This window comes from Gekko japonicus, unplaced genomic scaffold, assembly GCF_001447785.1.
Source record: "Gekko japonicus isolate JY-2015 unplaced genomic scaffold, Gekko_japonicus_V1.1 scaffold456, whole genome shotgun sequence".
Classification (NCBI taxonomy): Eukaryota; Metazoa; Chordata; class Lepidosauria; order Squamata; family Gekkonidae; genus Gekko; species Gekko japonicus.
In genome coordinates this window covers 411,819-425,484 of record NW_015170902.1, presented here as the reverse complement: position 1 = coordinate 425,484, position 13,666 = coordinate 411,819, and the positions used below count along the sequence as shown (strand labels likewise).

The window sequence follows — 13,666 nt, the reverse complement described above, 5'->3', positions numbered from 1 at the left end:
CAATCCAAAACGCCCCCAGGCCGGTGAGTAAGAAGGAGCTCCAATCCTTTTTAGGACTCCTGAATTTTTATCATGCGTTTTTACCGCATAAGGCATCAGTGGCGGCCCCTTTGCACGCGCTTTTGCACAAGGAGGCAAAATGGAAGTGGGGGCAGGCCGAGGAAAAGGCTTTTGTGGGAGTCAAGGAGCTGCTGACATCTAATGCCGTACTCACGCATTATGATGAACACAAGCTCCTGGTGTTAGCTGCTGACGCTTCACCGTTTGGAGTAGGCGCAGTTTTAAGCCATCTGATGCCTGATGGGAGCGAAGCGCCTATCGCTTTTTATTCTAGATCACTATCTGCGGCAGAGCGGAACTATGCCCAGATAGACAAGGAGGGTCTGGCGTTGGTAGCGGCTGTCAAAAAGTTCCATGATTTTATTTTTGGCAGACGATTTTTGCTGGTCACTGACCACAAGCCGCTACTGGGGATTTTTGCGCCCGATAAGCAATTGCCAAACATCATGTCCCCACGCATGCTTAGATGGGCGATATTTTTGCAGGCTTATGATTTTGACTTAGAGCACCGGCCTGGGAAAGCGATTGGGCATGCGGATGCCCTCAGCCGGTGCCCGGTGCCGGACATTGGCGCAGACCCTGCCCCCGCCTGTGAGGTCTTGGCAATTGAGGAGCTTCCTCGACCCCCGGTATCATCCAGGGACATTGCAGCACACACGGCCAAGGATAGCGTGCTGTCCCGAGTATTAAACTGGGTTTGGAGGGGGTGGCCGGTTGGAAGCGTTGAACCGGAGTTCGGCCCTTACAAAAGCCGTCAAAATGAACTATCCATTTCTAAGGGCTGTGTATTATGGGGGAACAGGGTGGTGGTTCCTGACAAACTCAGGACGAGAGTGTTAGAGTCGCTGCACGAGGGTCACCCCGGTATGGTACACACCAAAGCGTTGGCCAGAGGGTATGTCTGGTGGCCGGGGCTGGACAAAGAGATCGAAGAATGGGTACGAGGGTGTCCCAAATGCCAGCAAGTCAGACCCGATCCCCCACAAGCTACACCCCAAGGCTGGGAGTCATCTGGTAAACCCTGGGCCAGATTGCATATAGATTTTGCTGGCCCTCTCCAAGGGCAAATGTTCCTAATTGTGGTGGACGCTATGTCCAAATGGCTGGAGGTCGTGCATATGAAATCGACCACATCACTTGCTGTGATCCATGCGCTCCGCCGACTTTTTGCCACCCACGGGTTGCCTGACGTCATCGTCAGTGACAACGGGCCTCAATTTGTGTCTGAGGAATTTAGGCTCTTCCTCACGAGTAATGGCATACGCCAAATGACTTCGGCCCCTTTCCATCCGGCGTCTAATGGCCAGGCCGAACGGATGGTAAGGACGGCAAAAGAGGCCCTAGGGAAAATGAACGAAGGTGACTGGAGCCAAAGGCTGGGCGCTTTCCTCTTGCGGCAGCATACCACCCCTTGCAGTTCTACAGGCCGTAGTCCGGCCGAATTGTTAATGGGGCGGAGACTCACGACCCGTTTGAACCGAATGCACCCAGACCTCACTGAAGAGCAATCCGAGCGTACCACGGCGCAACCGAAGGTGCGCATGTTTGAAAAAGGGGACAAGGTTTTTGCACGGAATTATGCTAATGGTCACTTATGGCTTCCTGGGGTTATATCCGACTCTGTGGGTACTCGAATGTATGTGGTGCAGTTAGCTGACGGTCGAATATGGCGGCGCCCCCTAGATCAGTTAAGGAGACGTTGGGCTAGGGACAGCGCTGACTCTCCGACGGCTGAATCCCCTGATGTTGAGTGGAGACCCCCAGAGCAGGCGGTGAGTACCGAAAGGCCCGGTACTGTCCCCGAGTCAGGGCAGAACCCTGTGTGCGGGGCTGAAACCCCAGTAGAGTTGGTGCCTGAACCAGGCTGTAGTGAACCCCACAGTGACTCACAACCTTGTGTGCCTATAGAGCCTGCACCGCTTCGCAGGTCTCAGCGTACGCGGCAGATGCCGACTTATCTAAAAGACTACGAGTGTAATAAAGTATTTTGGAACAGTTGATGTACAACAGCATGACTTGAATGTATGTAAATAATAAAAACAATTGGGATGATGACTTAACTTAGGGGGGAGGAATTGTAATGTATTGAAACGATTACATGAATCACCTCATAGGACTCCCATGTTAAGCTTCGAGCCAGACTAGGGCTCCTCTGAGCGAACTTCCTATTGGTCGCTTCGTAACAGCGACCAATCAGAACGATACCATTCCCTAGGAGGGAAAGACTCCCATTGGTCCTTAACTAAGCAATCTCATTGGTTGTTAATTGTAAATAGGCGTGGCTACATTAGCCCGGTTATGTTTAAAAGGAGCATAAGCTCCCACTGTTTTCTGTTCTGGTTTCTTACTGAGTTGAGTGCTTGTTCGTTACTTCCAATAAAGCTGAATCACTTGCTGAATCACTCTAAGAGTCCTTTGTTAGCGCGATCTAACAAAAAGGATCTCTGAATCTGCTTAATAGCCAATCAGAATATTGATACCCATAGCTAAGAACTGTCGGCTCTGGCAGCAGCTTTCAAATTCCTGCGGTCTTTCCCATACCTGGGTCTGCGATTCTTCACTGGAGACACCAGGGATCAAACCTGCAAACCTTCTGCTTGCAATGCGGGTGGTCTACTACTGTGGTCCCTCCGTCATCAAAACCCAGAATTGGTCAGACATACCTTATTTACTGACCAGCAAAGGCAGGAAGCTCTTCTTTGCATCATGCGGTTCACTGTGACAATCTGTTTTTCACTAGAAAGCACTCTCTCTCTCTCTCAAACCTGCCCAACAACATTGGTGAACCATGTTGGAAGTTGTAGGACTGTCCCTCCAGCCATGGGTACTGTGTTCCCCTTGTTACTTCATCAATTACACTGGTGATCAACTTGTTTCTTGACCCAGCTGGAAATGCTGGCTGGTGCTGACCTTTAAGGGCTTTAACAGCCTTTGGATTAGGGCATCTGAAGGGCCACCTTCAACCATACAAACCTGCCTGCAACTGAAGAGAGGCTGCTGTGACCCTGATTTCAGTGTGGTGGGGTTGGGGAGGACATGAGATGGACACTTGGGGACAATGGCTCCTGGGCATTGCATCTACCTGCCCCCAAGACAGCTGGGGGGGGGACCCTAATCATACGGCCATGGCCTTCTTCCCACATGCAATGCAAAGCACAAGCTGACAAAACAGATGGGGGGGAATTTATACGGACCATTTGTGAACTGATCCAACCACAGGTGAGCTGCTGCTCCGGGAGTTCCAGATATACATAAATCCCCCTCTCCCCATGTGTACTTTTCTACACAGTTGGCCAAGTGGAAGAACTGCCTGTACCACTCAAGACCACTAGTGGGATGTGTGAATCTCATTTTGGAATTTGTTGTTGTTGTTGTTGTGCAGTCCCACAGTTGAGTCCGACTCTTCGCGACCCCATGGACAAGATCCCGCCAGGCCTTCCTGTCTTCCGCCGTCCTCTGAAGTCTGCTCAATTTCATGTTCATTGCATCTATGACACTGTCTAACCATCTCATCCTTTGCCGTCCCCGTCTTCTTTGACCTTCAGTCTTTCCCAGCATCAGGGACTTCTCCAGTGAGTGCTCCCTTCTCATTTGGTGGCCAAAGTATTTGAGCTTCAGCTTCAGTATCTGGCCTTCCAGGGAACAGTCAGGGTTGATTTCTTTTAGGATTGACTGATTTGATCTTCTTGCAGTCCAAGGGACTCTCAAGAGTCTTCTCCAGCACCATAGTTCAAAAGAATCTATTCTTCGGCACTCGGCCTTCCTTATAGTCCAACTCTCGCAGCCATACATGACTACTGGGAATACCATTGCTTTGACCATGCGGACTTTTGTTGGCAGGGTGATGTCTCTACTTTTTATCATGCTGTTTAGGTTCGCCATCGCTTTCCTCCCAAGGAGCAGGCGTCTTTTAATTTCATGGCTGCTGTCACTGTCTGTGGTGATCTGGGATCCCAGGAACGTGAAGTCTGTCACTACTTCCACGACTTCCCCTTCTATTTGCCAAGGAGTGATGGGGCCGGATGCCATGATCTTAGTTTTTTTGATGTTGAGCTTCAAGCCCACTTTTGCGCTCTCCTCTTTTACTCTGAGCAAGAGGTTCTTTAGATCCTCTTCACTTTCAGCCATTAGAGTGGTATCATCTGCATATCTGAGGTTGTTGATCTTTTCCCCAGCAATCTTAATTCCCGCTTGTGATTCATCCAGGCCAGCATTTCGCATGATGTACTCTGCATATATATTAAATAAGCAAGGTGACAATATACATCCTTGTCGTACTCCTTTTCCTATGCTGAACCAATCAGTTGTTCCATATCCGGTTCTAACTGTTGCTTCTTGGCCCTTATACAGGTTTCTCAAGAGACATGTGAGGTGGTCTGGTACTCCCATCTCTTTAAGGACCTGCCATAGTTTGTTGTGATCCACACAGTCAAAGGCTTTAGCATAGTCAATGAAGCAGAAGTAGATGTTTTTCTGGTACTCTCTTGCTTTCTCCATAATCCAGCGAATGTTGGCAATATGATCTCTCGTTCCTCTACCTCTTCGAAATCCAGCTTGTACTTCTGACAGTTCTCTATCCATGTACTGCTGAAGCCTAGCTTGTAGGATCTTGAGCATGACCTTGCTAGCGTGTGATATGAGTGCAATTGTGCGATAGTTTGAACATTCCTTGGCATTGCCCTTCTTTGGGACTGGAATGTATACTGACCTTTTCCAATCCTGTGGCCACTGTTGCATTTTCCAAATTTGCTGGCAAATTGAGGTCAGCACTTTAACAGCATCATCTTTTAAGACTTTGAATAGCTCAACTGGGATACCATCACCTCCACTAGCTTTGTTGTTAGTAATGCTTTCTAAAGCCCATTTAACTTCACATTCCAGGATGTCTGGCTCGAGGTCAGTGATTATACCGTCGTGGTTGTCAAGGACATCGAGGTCTTTCTTGTATAGTTCTTCTGTGTATTCTTGCCATCTTTTCCTAATCTCTTCTGCTTTAGTTAGGTACCTACCATTTTTGTCCTTTATCATGGCCAGCTTTGCATGGAACGCTCCCTTGATTTCTCCAATTTTCTTGAAGAGATCTCTAGTCCTTCCCATTCTATTGTTTTCCTCTATTAAGTTGCATTGTTCACTCAGGAAGGCCTCCTTACCTCTCCTTGCTGTTCTCTGGAACATTTTGGAATACAGTACATTAAAAAAACTCCCTGCAAACATAAAGCCAGCGCAGCAGTTAGAAAGGGCTGGCTGATCTCTGCAGTGTGCACTTTTTTTTTAAAGATAGTTTTAAAAATGCTTCCCTTTCTATTTTAAGCTAAAATGGCACGGTCCATTCTTTACTACCTCATTCTGCTGTGCATGTGTAGACAGGAACCTTTGTCTCAGTACACGTGCAAAAACAAGTCGTGAAAAAGAGAGCAGACTGAGGGGGGGATTTCCTTGGGCCTTCTAGGATATGGGCTAACCTTGACACAGTTGCCGCAGTTGCTAAGAGAAGGTGCTATGCCCCATCTTGGGGGATGGCTGCAGTTGCTAAGATACTGGCAGCCGTGTGAATGGAAATGGGTCAGTAAACCTGTGGAGAGATAGTGTGACACTCCCGCCACAGCAGCTGTTGGTGTGCCGATCTAAATCCCACTCTTTCAATATTTATCGCTCCACGCCTTCAGGCTCCTTCCTGTTAGCAATTTCCCATTTTGTGCCGCCCCTTTCCCGGGGCTCCAGTTGGAAGTATGACAATCTGACAGCCGGAAAAATAACTCCCTCCCTGCTACTGCCTAAGATGTGCCAACTGTCTCCCCTTCCAGTCCCCTAATATTATTATTTGGAAATTCAAACTGGAATTTACCAAAGGGAAAACCAGGAGAACGAACACAAAGGGTGTGTGTGTTAAATAACAGACACCCCCCCCCCCAGATGCCTTCCCCTGTTAAACAGGATGGAACTGGTTTCTGGAGGAGATTTAACAGGAAACAGGCTCTAATCCCTTGGTAGGAAAAAGGGTTAAAAGGTCAATTTTCTTCTGTCCCTCACATAGGCAGCATAGTAAAATCACATTGCTAAGAAGAAAAGCATTTTCAAGGCCCTGTTTTCCTCTGCTGCATCTTCACAAATGTGATCCAACTTGCAGAGGCACAAAAACATGAAGGGGATGGTGGAACACATGCATGGGGGGGGGCAGACTTCAAAGTACTTTGGGTGAGAGAGCACAAGTACTCACTGGCTGGCCACTGGGCCCAGCCAAAGAGATGGAACTTGTCTTTGTATATGGCATGCACATGTACCCACGCAGAAAGTGAAGGCGAGCAATGCCACCAGACTGGTGCAAACAGACATGGGGCTGATGGCATATCTGTGCAAATCAGGGAGGAGGGTGCTGACCATGTGCTCATGAAAAATCAGCTGAGGCTCCAGACCAGTCAGAGACTGCAACAGAAATAAAAGCAAGTTCGGATCAGAATCGCTGTATGCAGCTGTGCCAAGACTGGTCTATAAAAAGCATCCATGGTTTTTTTTGATGGGTTTTTTTAAAAATTTCAAATAATAAAAATAACGTTGGTGCCCTTGGTATCTGTGCTCCATCAGTCCTGCTATCAAGTCTGATTATCCCCCCTCTTCTCCAGCTCTCCTCCATAGATTGCTTCCCTCTACTCCAGCAGGGCATTTTGGGTTCGGGTGTGTGTGTGCTGTTAGATATAGATGTAAACATCAACCAAGCAATTTTCATAGCCAGGCCTCCAGTGCAGGTGACTGCTACATTTGCCACAACTGCTCTCAAGAGTTCAGCTCACTCTTATTTTTACCTTAACAGCAACTGTGTGAGGTAGACCAGGCTAGGAGACTGACATTTGCTTCAGATCATCTAGTAAGCTGTATGGCTCATTGAGGGATTTGAACTCAGCCCTCTCTGCCCAAGAACAATAGGGCATTTCTATAGTACCAGGGTATATGGAATGGAACAGAATCTCCAAGTACAAAAAAAGTTACCTGTTTAATTTTTTTAAAATTGCCTCCGCGCGCACACACACACACACACAAAATTACCCCAATGTATTTAGTATAACTTTAATGGCCACGTTTCCCACAAAGAATCTTGGGAATTGTAGTTTAGTAAACTACATTTCCATTTACATAGGAGCTGCGGTGGCTCAAGTGGTTAAGACGCTGAACTGCAGGCTGTGGAAGGTCAGTAGTTCAGCAGTCCGAGACCCGGGTGCCGCATGATGGAATGAGCTCCCATCTCTAGTTCCAGCTCCTGCCAACCTAGCGGTTCGAAAGCAAGAAATTGCAAGTAGATAAATAGGTATCACTTCGGTGAGAAGGTAACAGCGTTCCATGTGCCTTGGCGTTTAGTCATGCTGGCCACATGACCACGGAAACGTCTTCGAACAGTGCTGGCTTCTTCGGCTTTGAAACGGAGATGAGCACCGCAACCCTAGAGTTGGATTCGACTGGCTTTCGAGCAAGGGAACCTTTACCTTTACTTTAAACTGCTAAGATGTCTTTGTTAAAAATCCCTTGCCCCACCTCACAGCATTACAATTCCCAGGGAAGAGGGAGTGACAGTCAAAACAGTTTAGGCCTGTAGGGTAGACACATTCACAGCCATCATTGCTGTAATAGTCTCCTCTATTTTACAAGCATATATTTAATGAACTATAAAAACATACTGATATTTCTGTTAGAAACTCAGAACAAAAAGCAAGAACAGCCATTATTAACCCCCACACCTTTGTTTCACACCAGCACTTTCTGTAGTGGCATACAAGATACAGCTATGACAGGGTCCCTGCCCTAGGAGGTTTACACCATTACAGTAGGAAAGACCTCTAGGAGGAGGAGATCAGATACTAAGCCCAAACAGCAGGGATAATGAGGGGAAAGTCTTGCAATAGTAGCAGCTGGTCAAGAGAAGACTTGAGGGAAACGGTGGGGGGAGGGACTTAGAAAGATTTTAAGGCAGAGCTTAGAAGAAAGGGAGACAAACTGATTGCCAGGAGGAACAGCAAAAATATAATTCTCTTTTCTTGCGGCTTAGCCATGCTGGTATCTCACTTTCCTCAAAACATGCAACCAGCATCTTACACATATGTAAATCACCCCTCCTTTGCTGTGGAATTTTCTATGTAACTAAATGTTAGTTGTTCCCTTGTGGGATGTAACATGCAACCTATGTGCTTACCAGTGTTCATACAAGAACCAGAACAACAGGCAACTTCACTGTCCCAATGCAGGTACACGCAGCAGCCACAATACCACTTTGGTGATTCAGATCTGGGATTGGTGTGGTACCAAACCATGCAAATTGATACTTAGAATGTTATTTCTATTCTTTTCAGGAAGAAGTGCCTTTTAAAATTAGTACAATAGATAGCTTTCACAAAGACACATCCCAAAGAATGAACATTTCTTTTTGCTAGGAGGTCTGGAGCATTAGGGCTTGTGCCTGATTCACCACTCCACTTGCAAGTTATGGGACTCCCCCATAAAACCTACCTTTTTTGTGGGGAGGAGTGGGACTGTTAATATTCCCAGAACTTTTGACAGCTTCAAGTTGTGGTGCAGAATGAAGAACAGCCGGCCCTGACAAAAACCGCCTCTTCAACAGGAGCTGGTCCTTACAGGGACCCTGTTTTTAGTGAATGAAACCTGAGAAGCTATTTGCTTTTAAAATCCTCCCTGCATCCTGGAATGGAGGAGGAGGAGCTGGCTGGCTGCAGAACATTCACGCTTCACACCTAATGGTTCCGGAACGTCATCCACTAAATACCATCCTTCCTGCATCCCCACCCCACTGTGCAGGTGGATTGAGCAGAACGGTTGATATGGAGACAGAGGGAAGAAGCAGGCTAGCTAAAGGTGACATTTGACAGACGTTGAGCAGAAGGGCTTGCTGAAATCCACGTTGCACATCACCACTACCACACCAGCAAATGTTGAGGTGTGAGGGGCCTTCCTTGGATAACCCCCCCACCATACACACAGACATGTATCAAACCAACTGGCAAACACACACCTTTCCCCCAAACAAGACAATCCACTGGGAGTACAGCATCACTCATATCTTGGCCTTCAGACCAGCACAGTAACGTCATCATTGTTTGAGGAAGGGACATGTTAGAAGAGTTGGTAGGCCAGTATTACCCCAATATTACAGGCAGCAACCCAAGTCCAAGCGTCAGGCCACTCAACAAGTTGATAGGCAAGGCTTGGTTCGAACCACAATGTTTATGCATGTTCTCTTAACCAATATGCAATGCCCAGAACAGATCTGGATATTTCTAACATAATTCCATCTAACACATTTTTATCCCATTTTATACCAGGGGGGTTCAGAGCAGCTACATGCTTCTCCCTTCCCCCATTATACCCTCATAACAACCTTATTAAGTGGGTGAGACTGAGAGAGAGTGTGACTGGCCCAATTCATGGAGTAAGCTTCATGACAGAGGGGGGACTTGAATTCAGATCCTAGTTTGACCTTCTAACCACTAGAATGGAGGTGCAATCAAGCTTGGAAGTTTGGACCGTCTTTTTTTTTTTGCAGAAGAATTGACATCTGATCCCACCTCCAGCAGCTACAGCAGGACAGCAGAACAAGTCAGCTGGATGTTTTTGCTCCTCGCTGAGGAGCTGAAAAGGGGAAAGCACCAGGAAAACGCTGCATTGAGGGGATAGAGTGGGGAATGGAGCTGTGGAACGAAAAGTGGCAGGGTGCAGTTCAGTGGCAGACCACCTGCACTGCACAAAGAAGGGCCCAGGTTCGATTCCTGGCATCCCCAGTGAAAAATCTTGTATAGCAGTGCTAAACCAGACCACAAAGAGTCATTGCTCGTTGGATTGTGAAGTACCCTGCACTGATTCAGTACAAGGCTCACAGAATCATGGAAGCAGGAACCAGAAGGAGCAAGAACCAAATTTTGGAGTAAGATCACATGACGTTTTTGCTCTGAACCAGTGGCAAATGCTGTCCTCCTCCGGCTTAGAAAGTCAGGACCCAAAATTACATTGGCCCTCCCAAGTCAGGCTTCAAACTGAGCTAAGCCCCAGCAGCAAGCAGCCCCAATGGCAGTAGAAGGAGAGGGCCTTTGTCAGAGGGGGTGGGCGACTTGGTCCAAAATTAAGCCTGGACTTCACTGGCAGCGTGAATCCCTCCCCTTACTGCCTGCAATACCCTTTGTTGTTTGCAAAAGGGTCTTTTTCTCTCTGCAAATCCTACTCCCCCCACCACAAAATTTTTCTTTGTTATCCTCCTCTTCCTTCATCCCCCCCCCTTCAGAGCAGCAGAAGGCAGCCAGCAATTAAAAAGGGGGGGGAATGAAGTGCTTTGCTCTCCTGCCACAGCTTTGCCAATGCTGAGATCAAAGGACCATCTACACAGGACTGCAAGCAAGGGGCTGAAGAAGATTCCCATCACACAAAGATCCAGGCACTAAATTCCTTCTCACAGCCAAAGCAGAGGAGGAGACTGGGCCACTGGGACTACCGGCCCTACAAGGTAGGGAGCCCAAGGAGACAATGCTTGTTCCCAATCTGAGTGGATCTTGCCAACATCAGCCTCCTCCTCCTCCTCCTCAACTGTTTACCTGCAGCATCTTCTGGTCAGTCCAAATTTCACACACTCATCCCCTCCCAATAAAATGGCCTTCTGTTCTAGACACAAACTCAAAGTAGATTCAGGCTACCCCCAGGCCCACCTTGCATGGTGATTTCCTCTCCCCTTCTCCTTCCAGGCACACATGACTGGTGCACATCTGCAGTCCACGCAGCACATTCACAATGTTGCCCTGCAAGGCACTTAAGGTGCTCTTATGGACTTTATAACCTATAAGTGATAAAATGGACTGTGCAAGCAATGTGCAAATAGGGATTGAACTGTGTGGAAACACAAAAAGGATGCCAGCTAGACACACACCCAGAAGCAGAAAGCTTTCCTGTATGTTGTGCCAACGGTTCCTGGAAGTTACCTTCCCTCTTGCCTGCTGTAAGATGGACCAGCTCCCCAGCCATGTGATGCACTGTAAACCCAGAGAGAAGACCAGAAACAAAGAGCGCCAAACACCATAAGGAGCTCCCTCAGACACACGCAAGACTGCACGTAACCAAGAGGTTCTACACATGGTTGCTCGGAAACTAATCTCTCGCCCATCAACAGGCTTGGCTAAGCCCATCAAGAAACAATAGCTCGGTGACTCCTACCCTCTTCAGCCAGGTGCCACTCTCCAGTCCAAGTTACTAGCTCTCAATATTGACCACTCCCTGTCCCCTCCCCTGGTTCTTTGTACTCAACAGGTGTGTTTTTGGGACGGACTAGTAGGAGGTGGGCCAAGACATGTGACCAGCCCGGCACAACCCCCCAAGCCCCCCCTTAAAAGGGACACCCAGCCATGTGCTCGTTCTCTTGCTCTCTCTCTCCACCCCCCTCAATGACCTCTATACTCTCTGCCTCTTGAACTTGTGGCCATCTCGCCACCCACCCTGCCTCAAGGCTCTGGAACTGCAGTCAGAGTCTCCACATGTTTTCTGCTGGCTCAGTCTGCACACTCACTTTTCCTAGTATAATCCCCATTTTTCCATAACTCACCTATTTCTCCATTTGGAAGACTTCATCTCTTCAGGATCAGGTAAATGTATCACCCAACCAACGAAACTCCTGCTAATGCGAATGTGCTATCCCAATTTCTCTAGGTTTCTTAAAGGTAAAGGTTCCCTTGCTCGAAAGTCAGTCAAATCCGACTCTAGGGTTGCGGTGCTCCGTTTCAAAGCCAAAGAGCCAGTGCTGTCCGAAGACGTTTCCGTGGTCATGTGGCCGGCATGACTAAACACCAAGGCGCACGGAACGCTGTTACCTTCCCACCGAAGTGGTACCTATTTATCTACTTGCAATTTCTTGCTTTCGAACTGCTAGGTTGGCAGGAGCTGGAACTAGAGATGGGAGCTCGCTCCATCATGTGGCACCCGGGTCTCGAACTGCTGAACTACTGACCTTCCACAGCCTGCAGTTCAACGTCTTAACCACCTGAGCCACCGCAGCTCCTTATAAGTTTCTTAGCCCTGTATAATTGTGTGTGTGTGTTCGTGTATTGTTTGAATGTGCATAAAATACAATAAAAGACATTGATTTAAACTAATATCAGCCTGCTTGTCTGTTACTGATACTCTGGAGAGGTGGGACCTCTGTATATAAAGGTGATTGCTCCCTTATGCCAATAGCTACTTATAAATAACTCATATTCCCCAATAATTGATAAGAAATCAGAGCAATTTGGCTAACAACAATTCCATCCGGAGCTGGCCACTTACATTCACACTGCAAACATGGAGGCCTGCACTTGGGTTTGATTTCTGCCTTTCTGAGCTAGCACGCAGCTGTAAAAAAAGGAAGCTGCCATTTTGATCTGCCCTTAGAACTGCCACACTGGGGAAATTTGTGGCATCGGAAGTAGTCACTGCACTAATTTCATGTTTTAAATAATAAATATCTCCTGCCTTGTAAGAAGTTTCCAGGGTGACTTACATCTGCTATCCAAATGTAAACAAATAAAATCCAAAGTCAAAATTAACACAAAAGCCACCCCTGCCTTTTTTTAAAAAAAGCAGGGAGTGGGGAGAATATATTTTCCCTGCCAACGTAATTCAAATTCTATGTGGTGTGTAGGAAGCGGTTACAGTGCGAGACCAGGCTCTGGGAGACCCAGGTTCAAATTCCCATTCAACCACAGAAGATTACTGGGTAAATTTGGGCCCGTCACACACCTACCTACCTCACAGAGCTCTTGTGAGGATAAAATGTGGGACAGGAGAACAGTGTAAGCTGCACTAGGTCCAGACTGGGAAGAAAGACAGGGTATAAGTCAAGTACATCAAATTCTGGATGAAAAAAAATTGAACTCTGCAAATCAAGCAAACAGTTGCTTAATCTTGCATAAATTATTCTGCTCCTGTTCTGCTCCTTTGGGTCCTAGGCAGTAACTTCTGTGGGCTTCTGAAATGGCCAGGTGATGCCAGGCACTCCTAATGTCTTGGCAAGAAGCCTGGCAGTGCCATGAAAGGGGTAGGATGAAACACTGCTTTTAACTTAAGAGTATATTTAAAAGTTTTTGTGCTGTTTTACTTGGTTATGTTCCGAGATTTATCTTGCATGTGCTGCTTTGACTGCATTGTTAACACAGAAAAGTATCTAAAAATATAAAACACAACAGCAGCAATCCTAAAGACACTTTCCTGGGAGTAAGCCCCAGTGAACAACATGGGGCTTACTTTTGAGTAGACCTGCTTAGAACCAATGCCAACATTACCCAAAAAGCTTCAGCTTTGGAGGACTCTCCACTTTAAGCACTACCTGTGCTTCTTTCCAAAGAGTGTAATGTTTAGAGGATTGGGGACATCTGGATTTCAAATCAACCCCCCTCCCCTATTGCCACAAAAGTGGGGTGACTCTAAGTCATTCATTCTCTCAGCCTGCTCTACCTCACAGGGTTGTTGTGAAGATAAAAGGAAAAGGAAGCAAACTACAGAGACTACCCCAAGGGATTCAAAGGAAGGACGTGATAAAAATGTGCAAGATAAATATACAACCAGAAGGATTAGAAGCATAAACAAAACAAAA

General features: G+C 47.1%; 1 protein-coding gene across 1 annotated transcript; it reads left to right on the top strand.

Annotated features, from left to right (window-relative positions):
- Positions 1-911: 911 nt before the first annotated feature.
- Positions 912-1,559, top strand: LOC107116653 (uncharacterized protein K02A2.6-like; the record flags this gene model as incomplete). The annotated part of the gene is made up of 1 exon (XM_015418612.1): positions 912-1,559. A coding segment is annotated over one exon (648 nt), but the record flags the coding sequence as incomplete, so codon positions are not given.
- Between the last annotated feature and the right edge of the window lie 12,107 nt (positions 1,560-13,666).